Source organism: Conger conger, chromosome 10 (assembly GCF_963514075.1).
Source record: "Conger conger chromosome 10, fConCon1.1, whole genome shotgun sequence".
Lineage (NCBI taxonomy): Eukaryota > Metazoa > Chordata > Actinopteri > Anguilliformes > Congridae > Conger > Conger conger.
Window position 1 is genome coordinate 41,523,959 of NC_083769.1, and position 17,966 is coordinate 41,541,924.

Here is a 17,966-nt window from a genome sequence, read left to right on the forward strand (position 1 = left end):
GCTGTTACAGCCTTTGATGTTAAAAACATGGACATTAGCATACTTAACCTCACACCCACAAACACACACACACACACACACATTATGCTTATATACAGGACCTGTTTATTTATCTGTTTATTTTTTAGACTTCTTCTGCCGTAGCCAATCCACTCAGAGGTTTGATGCATTGTGTGCAGAGATATCCTCCTGGCTACCACTGTTGTACTGCTCTACCTAATACAGTGGTCACTGAGTGCAGTCACCCATGGATTACACCATTCAGACAGATGGAGGAAACCGAAAAGAAAAAAGCTCAGTCAGCATGCTTCTTCGTGGGCTCGGCCCCTACCTAGCCTGGGGAGGTGCTCCTTGTAGTAATATCCCCCGGCTACGTCAGAGACGTATTTGAGGTCCACCTTGCCCTTGTGGCCCATCCTGTAGACGTTGGTGGTACCGTTGGCCCAGGTCACACTGGCCACGCTTCGGCCCGACTCAGTGTCCCAGCCCCGGATGTCCACCACCTTCCCAATCTTCCCCTCTCCTCCTGCTTACAGAGAGGGGGGACAGGGTTATAGCAGGGGGAAGAGGAGGGGAGGGGAGGAGGTTATACTGTAGCAGGGGGGGGTTATAACAGGGAGGGAGAGGAGTAAAGGGGGAGAGGGTTATAGCAGGGGGAAGAGGAGGGGAGGGGAGGAGGTTATACTGTAGCAGGGGGGGTTATAACAGGGAGGGAGAGGAGTAAAGGGGGAGAGGGTTATAGCAGGGGGGAGAGGGGAGAGGGGAGAAGAGCAGGAGAGAGGATTGTAGCAGGGGGAGAGGAGGGGAGGGGAGAGGGTAATAGCAGGGGGGAGGGGAGGGGGAGAGGGTTGTACAGCAAGGGGGGTCCTAGCAGAGGGTAAGCAGGATATGAGAAAAGAAGAAATGCACTTTTGCAGAAATGGAGGTAAAGGCAGGATGTTTTCACAGACTGGAGGATGGGGCCCGGCTGAATAAGACACAATAAGGCTGCAGGATCTGAGGCTGACTGCTCTCTGGCCGACGCAGCTCACAGAGCCAAACGCTCCACTGTGACCGGGCCGTGTCCAACAAAAAACAAAGAAACAGAAACAAAAACAAAAACAAGAACAAGAAGCACACGAGAGGCGCCATCGGAGGGGAGCGGGGGGCTCGGAGCGGAAGCGTGCGGCCGAGGCCTCTCCACGGATCTGCATATCTACACCAGTAACACGCTTCTGGACAGACTTCTGAGACTGCGCCGGGGAGCGCAGACACAGAGCGCGGGTGGGAGACGCCTGTGGTCCTGTCCCGGCGAACGAGGCGCAGTGCGCCGCCCGCTCTCCGCTCCGAGGGCCGACGGCGCTTCAGCGCTCCCGCGAAAACCTACCAGCCAGCCGCTCCGTCAAAGGGGCCGCCTCGCCGACGCACCAACACACATTCACAGCAACGACAAAAAAAAACACACAGAAAAACAAGCAAAACAACACAGAAAAGAAGCGGGAAAAACGACACAGAGAGCATCGGACAGTCGGGGGGAAAAGAAAACAGCGAGGATGACTCGTACGAAAGTTTTGGTGATGAAAGCGAGGACAAAGACACAGCATCAAAGATGAGACGCGCGAAGCGGTGAAGTCGCTTGGGAGTAAACGCACGACCTCCGAGACGTTATCTCCACACTCCGCACACTACAAACCACTGTATCTCCTGCCCAACAGCACCGGACGGGGGAGTGGGGTGGGGCAAGCTCGGATCATTTCAACAATTTCTGACAAGACAGCGGCCCTCAGAAAAGAGGGCTGTAATTGTGCAGTGACAGCGGTGGCCTGGGGTAGTGGGGCCCAAATATTTTTCATGGGGCCCAAACCCCCTGGCATTGAACCTGCTTTTACTACCTGAAACTGTAAAAAAAACATTCACCAACTTATTAATTTCCCAACAGACAAAGCCACCAGCCTACATTTAGCAATATCGGAGCATTAATATGAGAAGCCTCGGTCAGCCTTCTGCTCTGATCTTCTAGAGCTCCATTCTTCTGACGTTAACGGGCCAGAGTTGCGTGTCTAGCCGAGCTGCTGATGAAACGCAGGACTCCCTTCCTGTGGACATTAACCTCTCTCCACAGACCTGCTCTTCAGGCCTTTTACGGGGCTGCTCTGTGGCGCTCCCGCACGTATGGATCTGCCCTGTGGAGCTCCCTCACGTATGGATCTGCCCTGTGGAGCTCCCCCACGTATGGATCTGCTCCTGCTCACCGCCCAAATCCTGCTGCGCTGGACTGATGCGCTTCTTACCAAACAGACTGTCTAACCTGCTAGGCTAACCCACCCCTGTACACACACGCGCACACACACACGCACACACACACTCGCACACGCACACACTCGCACACGCACACACACAGACAAACACACACAAACACATTCAAACAAACACAAAGACACATAAAATCTAGGGTCACCTGTAAGGCACAGAGGAAGCACAACAGTGTGGCTCTGTACTTACGCAAGGCTGTCACCTGTCAATTGACATACCCCCTTTCACCGAATGAAAGGTGTTATGTCGTGGGGAAGCAGGTACAGGGAACAGAGACTTCTGACACAACCTCTAAACCACGGCGTAAAATCCCAGGCAGCCTCCAACGTGCGTTACCACACATTGGACAACTGAAGAGGCAGCCAGCAACAGATGGGCCCCCCCTCTGTGTCAGGTCCTGCTCAAGATTTCTCCCTATAATGTTCCCAACCAGGGAGGTTTTCATCACCACTAGCAACCTCAGCTTTCTCCTGGGGGCTCAGGTCTCTGTAAAGCCCTTTGTAAAAAAAGCACTATACAGATAAAATTGAATTGAATTGAAGTGAATTGAGAAACCACTCAAGCACATGAGACCTCCGTTTCAAAAGTGACAAGATCTCCCCTGTAAAGCAGAACAGAAGTACAGATGGCTGAATCCCCCACCCCCACCCCCCCACATAGATTTCAAAGACAGCACCCAGACATTTTGACTCATTCTGTGAGCTTGTGGCCAAGGCGCAATAAAGGCCAACACATAACCAGACACCTGACACTGACAGCTCACACGTACACCTTGAAGTACACACACACACACACACACACACACACAACAGCACATTTCAACTGTGAAAAAAAACGCCAAAAAAAAAAACTGAACATGCTGCAAACCGAACCGGACAGAAGCAGCAGGTCTATCATGTGACCTTTTAATATCTCGTTATAAAAATCATTATATTTCAGCAGCAGTTCACCACTCTTAATCACGTCCTCCAAAGTGGTGAAGTGTAATTATGCGCAAAAATGTTTTTCTGGCTCTTGAATTCTTTAAGAGCTGTGCGAAAAGGACAGGAAACCAGCGCAAACCGTGGCGCAAACACAACCGGGAAACTAAAGCGGGTTCCCTGCGCAGTCATTAACCGCAGAGTTGCGTCTCGTTCTGCCCGGAAAACACAGAGCGGGGCGGCGAGGGTGATCCGCTGACGCTGTCTGCCCGTTCTGCAGAACCGCGGGAAGGAGGGCGGCAGAGGCACCAAAGCCCTCTTCTTCTGAGGAAGTCTCTCCGAGACGCATCTGTTCACCAGACTGCGCGGCCCACTTCAAAAGACTCGTTAAAAACTCTTCACAGAAGAGAGCAAGTGACTCATTCCGTAAGATGGAGGTTACTGAATTAATGATTCCCGCTCTGCATAGTCCTGAACAGAAACACCACATCCTATTCGGCTTCTGCGTTTCTCACGGCTACACGATTACCTCTCCACACGCACACTCTGTGCGGCACTGGATGCAGTGACAGAAATAACGGAATGAAGAAAAGCTGAATCAAAATGGGAGTTACTTGTGATTTGATTCCATTCACGGCGACGGGATGGAATTCACTGCTCATCTTTTCAACACCATTACATTACATTAATGGCATTTGCCAGACACTCTCATCCAGAGCGACGTACAGTTAATTAGACTAAGCAGGAGACAATCCTCCCCTGGAGCAGTGCAGGGTTAAGGGCCTTGCTCAAGGGCCCAACGGCTGTGCGGATCTTATTGTGGCTACACCGGGATTAGAACCGCCGACCTTGCGTGTCCCAGTCATGTACCTTAACCAGTACGCTACAGGCCGCCCTCATATTTTAGTCAGTAACTGAAAAGGTCAGCGTAGTGGATGAGGAAGGCATGCAGGGTAGGTGGTGTGCTTGCCACACATGCATCACTAGAACCTTCCGCGTGACCCCCAGAGACAGAACTCAGCACCCGTCTGCACCACTCACCGTCCTGGTTGCCCCAATCCCAATCAGGTCCTCGAACCACTTTCACGCCCTGGAAGATGCCCTTCAGGATGATCCGGGACAGGTTCTGCCTTGGCACCAAGATCACTCTGCGGAGAATAAAAACACGCGGTCTGTCAATCAAACTCCCAACTCTGATACTCTGACGGATGAAAGTCACCCTCACACAGAAAAGGCTGAAAAACATTTGGCGTTCATCCACAATACGATAATGTTCCCAGGTGGCTGGGAATGAAACAATCGCACCTTGTTTCACACATACTGGATAAAGGTAAAAATGAGCCAGTCTCGTTTTAGACTCTTCCCCCCTCCCAAGTCTGCTCAGAAACCGGTGCCATCAGAAGCAAATACGAACAATAAACCGTACAAACACACAATGTAAGACGTAAAGGAAGACTGGATGAGACACACACACACTGCAGCGTAGGGGACGGTCAGTCAGGCGGGGTGACGCGGTGACTCGACCGCGCCCGTGAGGGGGGGCACAGAGGGCAGGCCGCGGGACCGGAAGCGACCGACGCACGGTCCCCTCGTGCCGTGGTCAAGGCGACCGCTCCCGGCACGTAGCCCGTGTTGACATAGCATGCCTTTCAATCTCCAGCAGCCGCTGATCCCATCAGACAGACACGCAGGCCCCCGGGTCAACGTCACCAGGGCTGACACACTTCTTAAAGAGAGGCACGCCGGCTGTGGCGAGTGTCAAAACAACACGCGACACCACGGGACAGAGCCAGGGGGGGGGGGGGGATATGAGCGGCAGCTACAGTCCTGTTTGTGTTAGCATCAGCGCGGTGCGGTTAGCATCACGCTCAATCGCACTCTTTCACGGGGAATATGAGCGGCAGCTACAGTCCTGTTTGTGTTAGCATCAGCGCGGTGCGGTTAGCATCACGCTCAATCGCTCCCTTCCCCGGTACAGAGCCAAGCGGGGGAATATGAGCGCCAGTTACAGTCCTGTTTGTGTTAGCATTAGCGCGGTGCGGTTAGCATCACGCTCAATCGCTCTCCTTCCTGGGGAATATGAGCGGCAGCTACAGTCCTGTGTCTGTTAGCATCAGCGCGGGGTGTTTAGCATCACGCTCAATCACTCCCTTCCCTGGTACAGAGCCAAGGGGGGGAATATGAGTGGCAGTTAGAGTCCTGTTTCTGTTAGCATCAGCGTGGTAAGGTTAGCATCACGCTCAATCGCACTCTTTCCAAATAAACAGCCTTTCCATATGACCTCACACTCAGGGACTGAACCACGGTGACCACTAAAATCCCAAACACACGCAGTCCACATCTCAATCCTCACTTATATACTCGTAACTGCCACCAATCCCATAGCATCTGCCCCTTAAATTACTTCCCCAAACATTTCTGGAAGGTACTAGCAATGCTATGAGACCTGAGATTAGATTAGAAAAATCTGAAAAAACGTAAAAAGGGGAAAGCAACGGTAATAACAGTAATTATTTATAAAAAAATAATTACTTAAAAAGAAATGTAAAAACCTCTTACCTGATGGTGAAGATTTGGTCTGATCTGGGTGCAAAGGAACTGCCTATTCCCATACTTTCGTAACAAGGTCAGTGTTCAGCCTACATTCCACCATCAGGGCAGTCCAGCACTTAACCTCACTGAGCGGCGAGACCCCAGGTCTTCCTCGCTGTAATCTTCCTCACGGCTGACCGCGGAGACACAGACGCTGTGGCCACACTTTTATTCAGCGGCCTTAACGTTGCCTCAGGCATTCTGATCACTAGCGTCATCCATGAAAAGCCAGCCTGGACAGGCACACGCTCGAACGACTTTGCTTCTTCTGAGAAAAACTGGTGCCCCGCACAGGACAACGACAGCACCTCTGCTTGTTAGAGGCTTAGAGCGGAATAAGTTCAAATCCCCAGGTCGGGCTGTCTGCCCTGGCCCACTCAGTGACGGAGGTGCATGTATAGACTTGGGCGGGGCAGGATGAGGGGCGGGGGCGGTTACCTAATCCCCAGCCACAAGGCCCTCCTGAGCCTCCCGTTGCCAGGACACCCTTGAGAATCAGGATCTGACCAGAGTGGAGCGGTCCTCGCCCAGGGCCCCGGCCCCCGCCCCTCTCCCACCCAAACCCGCGCGGGCGCTGAGACGCAACAGATGTTGGCGGGTCAACTCTTAACCTTTAATCTTCCTCAACAGCCAGGTCACACGAGGATACACGCTTATTTATAGAAGTCTACTTCCAGGAGGCTCTTATGAGTGTGTATATTTATATATATATATATATATATATATATACAGGGATAAAGGCCTTGAACTCTTGCGTGAGTGGACATTGACCGATATTCGATATGCCCCGGCAGGCCACTGCACGTAGCACAGAGGCACAGTGCCAGAAATTTAGGGCAGCCTATTATATGACGGTGCAGACAGGCCCCACACTCATCGATTAAGGGGGAAAACGTCATTAAATAAATCTGAACATTCAAATGACACACAGCACTGGAGCAGCAATGAGTGAAGCAAATTTTTTTAAAAAAGGAAAAAGACAAAAATGCAGCTGACAGAGACAAAATGAGAGCCACCTCCTTCTCTTGGAACAGTGTACAACATAAGACTCTGGAACAGAAATAAATCCCAGTGAAACCACGCCAGCATCTAGCACAAGCACTAATATATGAGCGAGGCTTTGGCATGGCCCATGAGTCTACCTTATCTGCACTGAGGAATTTAATAAAATTAACCTGCTGACCTGGGCACACAGGGGCTAGAGGAGGAGGCCTAATCTGCAGGGATACGGCCTATCGGAAGGAGCGGGAATCCAATTACAACAGTTACCCAACGACAGAAACTGTGCTTCAGTGTTAAAGGGGCCCCCTCTGAACAGCGCTGGAGGATGCTGTGAAATCATTCCCAAGTTCAGCTCACCAAAATGAAATGCACTGAGTTCAGCTTGGTGCTCGCAGTGAAGCCTTGCCCTAGAAGTATGAGTCCCACCACCTTAGCACAAGCATCAGGTAAGTACAAGTCCCTCAACTTAGCACAAGCATCAGGTAAGTACAAGTCCCTCAACTTAGCACAAGCATCAGGTAAGTACAAGTCCAACCACCTTAGCACAAGCATCAGGTAAGTACAAGTCCAACCACCTTAGCACAAGCATCAGGTAAGTACAAGTCCCTCAACTTAGCACAAGCAGCAGGTAAGTACAAGTCCAACCACCATAGCACAAGCATCAGGTAAGTACAAGTCCCACAACTTAGCATGAGCAGCAGGTCTGTACGAGTCCCTATATCTTAGCACAAGCATCAGGTATGCACGAGTCCCTCAACCACAGCAGCAGCAGGTCATATACTGAAACAATGTATGAATGCCGTTTAGAACCCAGGGGACTCCATATAGTATACTGCTCCACCAAGTGAGCCATGGGACTACATGGGTAAGGACCTCAGTGCTAGAGCAGTGTTGCACTCCCGTGTGGAAGACGGCGACGATAATGGCCGAGATGACCCGACTGAAAGGGCAGTTGACGTCTCCAGTTCTCCACCACTGCTTCATCATCTGAAGCTCGGCCGGAACCCAGCTGCGGGCGGCAGGCACGACTCCCACCCTAGAGCAAGGCCCTTGACCCGAATGGCTTCCGTACGTACATCCAGCTCTATAAAGGGATACTATGTAAAAATGTTAAGCTGTGGCAAGATCCTCTCACCCAGCGCGTCAGCTTTGACGTACTGTAACACGGCACTGGAGCACTCCCAACGTCAAACACCCTGAACAGCAACAGCGTATATTCTCCAGGCATTCGGGAGGCCCGCCGGAGGCCCAGGAAACAGTGGCACGCAAAACCATTTTGTCAACAATGCAAAGCCGGCAATGTGAGTATCCGGTTTACTGGAACGCATTCTTAAAGATTAAAAGGATCGTTTGGCCGCCGCTGGTTTGAGGTAAGGAGGGTAAAAGTGTATACTGACGATCGTGGTTTCATCTACTGCCGGGCCTCTGTGGTGAAACCGCACGGCACAGACAAAGAAAAGGCTGCTAAGTATTTTCCATTGTGATTCCTTTGTTTACTCTCCCAAGCGAACTAATCGGTTACGGGTCAGATGTAAAATGAGCAATTGTCTTCCTGCCCGAACACTGTGAGAACTCAGCCAAAGTTCCTGGAGCAAGTCATCTGCTGATAGTTTAAACATGATGTAACAAAATAAAAATGCGCACAATATCAATCCTGGCATTTTTTTCCCCAGAATCGTTCGCTGACAACATTCACTTTAGCTGAAATGTGTAAGAAATATCAGTATTGAATTGGACTGGTTGAAAAGGAAATGTTCTATTGAAGCGTCTTGTTATTTGTTTTAAATTATCTTCGACTCAATATGAGGATTAGATTAGTGCTCTCCATCGCAGACTCATTAGCTAAAAGCAGCACACTTTGGACCGACTTCCTGACCGGACTTCACCACTCAATAATTTGAGTCCAATCCATCATTTCGATCGCCGATAATTCACAGGTTTGTTCAGCACATTTCCACACACTTGGAGCGTCTTCATTTCACAGTGTTTTTCTGGATTCAGCTGCACAATAATGCAGCAGTGAAGCTGGATCCAACAGGCCGGCACTGTGTCAGAGATCAATACGAGCCCGCAGGAATAAAAAATAAATAAATACATCTCAGGCTCACTGTACTCTCCCCCTCCGCCTTCCTCAGGTTCCCTCAACTCAACACTGAATCACGGGGGGCCTGAACAGACAAGAGTCTTTCCAGACGGCAATGAGACCCCGGGGGTGGGGGGAATCCAAAAAGACAACTCACTGGGGGTGGGTGGGGGGGTGGAACATGTTTTAGTCAACAAAAAACACACCAAATAAACAAGGTCAATCAGTCTAAATGAAAAATTAACGCAAAAACAGAACAGGGCTAAAAAATAAAGATTGCCATTACTGGTCTGAACCTGTATTTTTCTACAGTCTGAAGTAGAGATGTTCCTCCCCCGCTGGGAGCAGTTGCGGTGTGTGAAACCAGGACCCCGGGGTGTGTACACCACGACTGATCGATGCAGTGGGCGTTTTTTTCTGCTCTGCTGTTCAAACAGGAGATTACGGCGGCCATCTTGCACAGATAGTCACGGCTGGGAGCCAGCTTAATGCATCACGCACAAGAATTCCAGAAAAAACAATAGTCCCCAAGCAGGATTCTGTTTTGGGTTGGGTCTGTCGGTCAAACCAGCTTCCTGGCTGATTAATTTAAGTGGCATTTGCTGATTAATTAGCTTCACACTCAGGAACAATGCCGGCTGCATACCAGCGTTTTTTCCCCCCCACACGGTGTGAATCCTATAAATAACGCTGCGATTTACACACTGACGATAAATATTTTCAGGTCCTTGCTAAGTCAGACCACTCAAACAGCAGTATTACAGCACTACGGTCTCAGCTGGGGTCAGGCTTACTTCAGCCAGTCCTGGGGGTCAGATTTCAGGGCCATGATGTGTGTAAGCAACGCGTCCACCTATAACTTTAAGTCAGTGGTTGAAGAATACAATGTTTAATTAAAATGGAAAATGACAAATCAAAATGGCCATTTTTCAATGGAGTTTTTCCAGTTTTCCTTCTTTTTTTTTGTGCTTAACCCTGCCACCAGCGACCAGAGTCCGTGTTATGAAGCAGGATTTATAGAGTTAGCTGGATAACTGCACCGATTAAGACCCTGGAGTAAAAGTGGAGTAAAACAAAGGCGGTTTCAAGTGTTTCTCAGTGCAGTAATCCAGCTTTTGTTGAGTGTGCAGAGTTAAAAACACTCAAGAGGCAGAGGCACTCCAAACACACGGCACTGAGTAAAGACCAGAAACAGCACCGCTGCTTATCGCTCACAAACACCAGCAGTACGTGGGAGTGGGTATCTTGAGTCCGGGTGTCGTTCTGGAGAACGTCAGCCTTGGAGCGCACACAGGCCGGGGCCGCGGTCTCCCATAGCGCCCTTTGGTCTGACGTCAAGTGGTTAAGGTACATGACCGGGACACGCAAGGTCGGTGGTTCGAATCCCGGTGTAGCCACGATAAAATCCGCACAGCCGTCGGGCCCTCGAGCAAGGAACTTAACCCTGCATTGCTCCAGGGGAGGACTGTTTCCTGCTAATCAACTGTACGTCTCTCTGGATAAGAGCGTCTGCCAAATGCCAATAATGTAATGTAATGCTACAGCGCTGGGTGCGGGTGCGGAAAAGTGACTAAAAGTTACCAGGGGGCAGCCCGGGCCGGCCTGCGCTCCGCAGAGGGGGATGGCGGTATTTCGGGCCGCCCAGGAGGCCGAGATAAGGGCTCCGGCGTTGTGAAACTGACAGGCGATAGCAGGGGCCCCTGGGCACCGGAGCCTGAGAAAACATCGTCGGCTCTCAGCCGCTCTTTCCCCGCGCAGCACAAACACGCTTCCCCGTTTTTACATCCCATTCCTGCGACACGTTGTAATTAGTCTGGTGCTTCGCTTCCCGTGAACAGACTGGGAATGACTTCCAACCCGCGTTACTGCTGATTGATAAAAGTGAGGGTTCGCACACATTCCAGTGTTGTGTTTCGGAAACGGTTACACAATGAAGAGAGCATACGGGTTTACGTACACACTCGACTCCCGAGCATTAGCAGCGAGGCGGTGCTGTTTTTAGGGGAATACAGGGCCTGGAGGGGGCTGTAAATGAGGGTGTGTGCTGGAACCCCCCTCTACCTGCTCCTGATCTGGGTGTATGAGCGGGGGGAGGGGATGCACACAGGGCAGCCAACCTGACGGGAGCAGAGCCCCCCCGTCAACATCGTCCCATAGGCCCTGTCCCACTGCAGGCCAATCACACACACACACACACACACACATACACACACACAGCACGCATGCACAGACACACACACACACACTCACACACACACACACGTGCACATCACACACACACACACAAACACATTTGCACACCCGCAGTCATTGTGCAATATATGAGGAAGAGGAAGCCTTTGACCGTAAATTGCGCCCAATGAGATGTCAGGACAGTGCAGTCAGCACTCCTCAGACTAAATACATAATAAAATAATTTACATAATAATGGTCTCATTACGGACGGCCGCTGGACAGGAAACTTCCCCAACCGGAGGAAGATGAAAAGAGTCTGCTCATAGCCAATGGCAAGGCTGCTCCAGATACAATAACGCACTCCTGTTTCTGCTCGGAAACGGCTCCTGAGCCCTGTTCTCCGCCCCAGTGCGGCACAGACGCACTCCTGCAGCGGAAAGCTCAGACTGAAGGGGCATCGCCGTTTCTCCCAGCAACCGCACAGCATCTCTGGAGCTCTGTCTCAGGATCACTGGGTCCCGGTGGAGGCGCGTTGGCAAAGCAGACAGAACAATTAGCTCTCCTACGACCACACGGTAAAGAGGATGAACCCCCCACACCCTCTCTCGCCATCCCAATAACACCCAGCCAAAGACCCCCTCTATTCACCCCGAGAAAAAGAACCAACAGCCGCCCTCCATTTTACACTGCACCTCTCATGAACAGCAATCATGTGAGTGCCCACTCACAATCAACGAAATCAACACAAAAAAGAAATTATTACTTTACAGTAAATGGCCTCTGATGTTCCCGTTTCCCGAAAAGACAAAGGAGAACTGAATGCAGCAGAGCCAGAGAGAGCCAGGCAGAAGGCTCTGGGAGGAGCAGATATGTGTGGAAATAGATACAGCATTGTAACACTTCTACAGAACACTCAACACTGAACAATAGGGGGCCTTAATAAAATGGCTAAAAATGTTTGAGGTAAAGACGCCCATTTTGTTTACTCGAACAGAACGGCTACCACTGAACCGAGGGAACGGACAATACCATCAGTTTAGGTGGAAAAGACCAACAAACCAAACCTCCTTTCCTGAGTGAGAGTGTGAGAGAGAGAGAGAGAGAGAGAGAGAGAAAGAGACCCAGAAAGCGAGTGAGAGAGACCCAGAGAGATAGAGGGAGAGGGAGAGAGAGAGCGAAAGAGACAGAAAGAGAGTAAGATAGACAGAAAAGGGGATTAGGCTCAGACAGACCATGGCCCTTAGCTCAGTTAAACACGAGAGAGGAGCCCGGAGTGTGAAAGACGTAGAGAGGGGTCACCACCCCCGTGCTCTTGGGGCTGTTGGACATGCAGAAGGAGGATTACCCAAAGCCCCATTGCGGGGCCTCTGTAGCTGCGCCCAAGCCGATTAGCTGACCGCGGGAAGTCGTTGCTGTTGTTGTGGTTGTGGCTGTTGTTGTTGTTGTTGTTGTTTTGCCCGCTCCCTCTAAGCATATGCACACCCATATGCTGTACGGCACATCCCCCACAACCCCCGTACCTCAGCACCCATATGTAGCCGTGTAGCGCTACGCGTGTGAGAGACAGTGCGCGGGGTAGTCAGAAGGCCAGCCAGTCGGATACTGCCCTCCTACACGAAGGTCTGGTCTCGTTCCGGTCCGCAGACGGGGCGCCAGCCAGACGACGGGGGCGAAGCTAACAGGCGGTGGCGCTTCAGCAGACGTTTGTGGGCCTTCTCAGCATCACAGCTGAAGCCAACCGGTGGGCAGACAGTTAAAAAAACAGCCCTGACAGGTGCCCTTAGGGACTCTCACAGGTCCTGCTGGCGAAGGTTACAGGTGAGAATAGTTCTTAAACGGCTCTGACTGAATTCCGCGTATTAGCCCGTTTCTATAAAATAAATAATCACCAGCGCTGATAACTGAAGAGGATGCATTTTCATCACACCAGGTGCAAATTGTTTTTTTGTTCATTAATAAAAAAATAAAATAAAATAAAATCTCTAAGGAAGGAGAGAGTCTGAGCAGACATGCTATGTTGGTGATTAACATGGTGCATTTAGGAGCAGATTGTGTAGCAGGATCGGGGGTTTGGCAGCGTTGTAGTATTATTCCCTACAGAATCTCTAACAGGGGAGGGGGAGGCTACCGGTGCCCATATGCTGCAAGAGCTTATGCTAGTTTTAGGCTGTGGACCAGTAACTATGGAAACCAAGCTGGCGTTCTCCCATTGACTCATTGAATCCCCAAAGGCTAGACTGATTCCAGGGTAGTCAAGAATCATATTCTTGGCAATATTTGTATGCCAAACAAATTTCCATATTGCCTCATTCATATATCAAATTATGATTATTTACTTTACTCTTGCCCAGAGTGGCTCAAGAATTCATGCAATATCACCAGGAAGTCAGTATGTGTAAAGCCAAACAAACAATTAATATTATAAAGAAAAGTAAATGTCACTACACAGCTAACCTACGATAGCTTAGCTGAGCAGGGGGTATTTACTTTCACAGATCAATAAACACTCCTTGGGAAGTTAAGATGTAATATTGCATTCGCATTACCGAACCAATGAGATCTTCGTGCAGCCATTGAGTGTATTGCAGGAGAGAGACCCAATATGACTTCAGTCCTAGTTTCTGTGTAATATTTGGCCCGCTCAGTTAAACAAGACTAGGACACAAGGGTATCATTGTAACACTGTGAATATTAACACTTTTCACCGGCAGGAGATGGACGCGGGACAGGACCAATTACAGAACCCATCTCATTTCATATGATACCACACTGTCCCACCCCGCCCGTCGCAAACGAACGAGCCAGTTTGTAACAGCATGTTATGTTGACTCCTGTACCAAACCTGTCTCTTGACTAGAGCTGTATCTTCATCTGAAGCGCACCGGACAAGTGAGCCGCTAAAGACTTAATTGCCTTCAATGCCACACTTTCAGTGGAAGCAGTCAAATACTCCGGAAATAAAGAGGCTAAACACGCGGACGAGCGAGAATTAATGTGGCACGGAACAGATGCACTGCGCAGAGGGGAGAAGCCATTGCAGATTCTTTCTTCTCCCCCGCCGCCGGCCGGCTCCCATATGAAACGGCCTGTCGCGGAGCGACGGATGAGGGCTGGGAGCGCGATCGATGCGGTTGATTTAAGGACAGCGGCTCGCCTTCCCGAGAGGTCACGTGACCGCAGGAAGGACACTCCTAAAAGCCCGAACGCAGGGGGGGGGGGGGGGGGGGGGGGAGACTGCCGTCGGCGTCGAGTTACGGCATGAGAAATAAGACACCGCAATCGAAGCGGAAATCAGCGAAAAGCCGGAGACCAGTTTGCCTGCGCAGCAGTTCTGCGACTGAATATGAGTAACTCAAAGAGTTTCTTCAGCAGGGTGAGATTACACAGATAAGGGAGAGAGGTGCCCTCTCGGTCACAGCGGGTTGACAGGGATGCGTTCGGATAAAAACCCGCTTCTGTTTTCTGTTTTCACTTCTGCATCTGTTCACCCATTACCCGGACCCGGGTCACGACCCCACCCACGAAAATCACAAGCCCCCCCTTATCCACAAAGTAAGACCTGGAACAGTTATTTTTACTTCAGCCCATGTTCCAGATTTGGGAGGGCAGCCTGTGGCCACGACACATGACTGGGAATCAGAAGCTTGGTCTTTCAAGCCCCAGTAACATCCACACAGCTGTTGGGCCATCGAGCAAGGCCCTTAACCCCACATTGCCGGTCCCCTCCTTAGGCTAATCAACTGTACTTCGCTTAAAGGCCTCAGTTAAATAATAAATTATATTAACTATATATATTATAGCACTGGGTCTTACTCGGTGCAGTTATCCAGACAGCTCAGAAGCCCTGCTTTGTGAAACAGGGCCCTGGACTGCCCTGCGAGGCAGTGGCTTATGGGTAAGTTGCCAGTAAGCAGTGGCCTATGAACAGGTGCTCGCATTTCCTCCACACAAAATGGCAGCTGCGCTACACTCTGAAGAGAATTCATCAGTTTGGAGAGGAGAACTCTGAGGAGGCGTTTGTTACACCGCATCAACAGCGCGGTGCCAAGCCCCGCGAGGAGAGGGAGGGCTGGCGGCCCGGTCTGGGTTTGAGGTAATCACAATCAGCCCCTCTCAGCGCTGATCACCTGTTGACGCCTGTGTGGCTTTGAGAAATCCTCTCCCCCGCCTGCGTGAGGGGGGGCGGCCCAGCCGAGCGGAGGGGCTTGGCCAGAGGGGGGGTCCGCTGGCAGGGGCAGCGGGCGCTGTGGGGGGCAGGGGGGCGCAGTGGGGGGGGTCCCGTCTGTAGCCCTAATCTGAGAACAGGCCGGTCTCAGCCTGTCCCTGGTGAGAACAGGGCACGTGTCTGTTCACTCAACCCCGACCCTCATCCCCCCCCCACGCTGGTACCAGAAAGAGCACGGAAACCCTGGGACGTCCAGGGTTCTACATGAGGAGAGATGTACTGGCTTGATTCAGGAGGCTGATCACAGGATCTTGAATTTATTGCTCTGTGCGAGTCTGTTCTTGGGTGGATCTACTGCTGACCTGTTATTAACCAGCTCTGTCCATCTCTCTCTCCCTCTCTCTTGCTCTCTCTCACACACACATAGCATTTTTCCAATCTATATTCATGAATCAATGTCCTTGAGAGACACGGTTAATACGGAGAAGAGAGGACTGAGCCCTGAGACGAACAGCACCGAGACCGGCCATTTCCCTTTTCCTTCCCACACGCACACATCCTTTAATCCTATTGTACGTTCATTACATCATTCATAGTGCTCTATGCATTACTGATGGAGAAAGAAGTAAACTGCACACATCCATCTCTCCATCATTAGAGTGGCCATTTCCTCTGCCTCCCCAGGCCACATCCTCTCCTCCTTCATCTTTACAGCGTGACACTAATCTCACGTAATGGCGGCTGTGGCTCCTCTCCGAGCGGCCATAATGCCGCACTGTGTCAGCTCAGCTTTGGGCGTTACCGCTGGAGAGATAGAGGGGGCAGCCTGTAGCCCAGTGGCTAAGGTACGTGACCGGGACCCTGCTGTTCGGCCCTGGACCAAGGCCCTTGACCCCGCATTGCTCCAGGGGGAGTGGTAAGTCGTTTGGATAAAAGCATCAGCAAAAACGACAAATTATTATTATTATATAGATCCGAGAGTAGGAAGTCCAAAGGACCCTCACAGTGGCCGTGTCTGTGACTCCAGTCGCAGTGTAGGTGAGCCCCTTGCGCAAAATACGGTCAAACAGCTGGACGCTGAACCCTAGGATCGGGGTGTCTCCTTTCACCCGTTCAGTTGCATCTCGGCTCACGGAAAGCGCATGTAATTAAGGGCAGGCGCGAAGCGTAGAAACACACGGGGATGCGGCGCCCCACGACGCACGCGGTGGAGCCTGGAGACGCCACGTGAGAAAGGAAAGCCGCTTGATAAACTGCGTGACCACACACAGCGCCGCGCGACAGGAAGGAAGGCCCACCCTGCCCCAAGCTTCGCGATTCACTCGCTTAATCACGTCAGTTTACAGCCAGAAAGCTGGCTCTCCTCTCTCCGCACACGTCACCTACAATAAATAAAATATTCAATCAGAGAGAGGACTTATCAAGCCGCGCTGAAGGCTGCTGACGCACCGAAGGCCGGCCGCTACCTTCATCCGTTATCTCGCCTTTTATTTATCCTGCTTTTCCCCCATTTTCACTCGTTCCCCTCCTCTTTTTCCCCAGGTGAAGGCCGGCGGCCCAAACAGGCAGCGAGTAAAGTGCGCTGCCCTCTCTCTCTCTCTCTCTCTCTCTCTCTCTCTCTCTCTCTCCCTCTCTCTCTCTCTCTCTCTGTCCCTCTCCCTTTCTCTCTCTCTCTCCCTCTCTCTCTCTCTCTCACAAAAACACTCCCATTCATCATCACGCATTGTTCCACTACACAAAACCACTGCACAAAAAAAGAGTCACGTTTTACTCCGGGGTAAGACCGGATTGGAGAGAGAATTACAAATCCTCAGTTCTCCGCGTCTGACCTTCAAACAAGCCCCCCCGCCCCCTCCTGCCCTGGAGAGAGGGGGATGGGGGCAATGACGAGGAGGTTGAGGAGTGCCGGACTCCTGTGTACGGTATAAGCATTCTGCATTAAGTGGTCCTCTGGAAGACAGAGGAAACATCCATCAGGCCACATCCACATAAAAGGACCTCCATCCTCACACATTACTGAAAGGACGAGCCTCTATTGATCCACTTCTCACTGCAGCGCTTCATCAACCATTCCCCCACTCAGAGGATACAGTACATACAGACAGGAGTGCATCCAAACTGTCACCAAAGAGCCTTCTACAGCAGTGGTAGCCAACCCAGTTCCTGGAGAGCTACCATCCTGCAGGTTTTCACTCTAACCCAAACCAAGCACACCTCATTCAACACCCAACCCAGTTCCTGGAGAGCTACCATCCTGCAGGTTTTCACTCTAACCCTAACCAAGCACACCTCATTCAACACCCAACCCTGTTCCTGGAGAGCTACCATCCTGCAGGTTTTTACTCTAACCCTAACCAAGCACACCTCACTCAACACCCAACCATGTTCCTGGAGAACTACCATCCTGCAGGTTTTCACTCTAACCCTAACCAAGCACACCTCATTCAACACCCAACCATGTTCCTGGAGAGCTACCATCCTGCAGGTTTTCACTCCAACCCTAACAAAGCACACCGCATTCTACAGCTAAAGCTACGCATTGAGCTGCTAAATGGTAGAACCAGGTGTCAAATTAGGGCTAAAATTAAAACCTACAGGATCTCCAAGAAGGAACAAGGGTTGGTTAGCACTGATCTAAAGCTAAAGAATTTATGTTCCATTATATATTTTTTAAATGCAGCTGATTTTAAGACTGAAATAATATGAATTGAAAATGTTATTATGCAGGAGGTGCTGC

At 50.9% G+C, this 17,966-nt stretch overlaps 1 protein-coding gene across 10 annotated transcripts in view; it reads right to left on the reverse strand.

The window, feature by feature from the left end:
* mib2 (MIB E3 ubiquitin protein ligase 2) overlaps positions 1-17,966 on the reverse strand; it is a 74,786-nt gene that overhangs the window by 24,614 nt on the left and 32,206 nt on the right. For 6 of the 10 annotated variants that reach the window (XM_061257864.1, XM_061257862.1, XM_061257861.1 and 3 more), the window contains 2 exons: positions 4,254-4,360; positions 332-529 (listed from right to left, as the gene is read on the reverse strand). In XM_061257864.1, the coding sequence (XP_061113848.1) occupies positions 332-529; positions 4,254-4,360 (305 nt within the window). Of the gene's footprint in view, positions 1-331; positions 530-4,253; positions 4,361-5,771; positions 6,167-17,966 lie in introns of those variants that run through there. The other 4 variants (XM_061257860.1, XM_061257858.1, XM_061257867.1 and 1 more) reach the window with 3 other exon arrangements.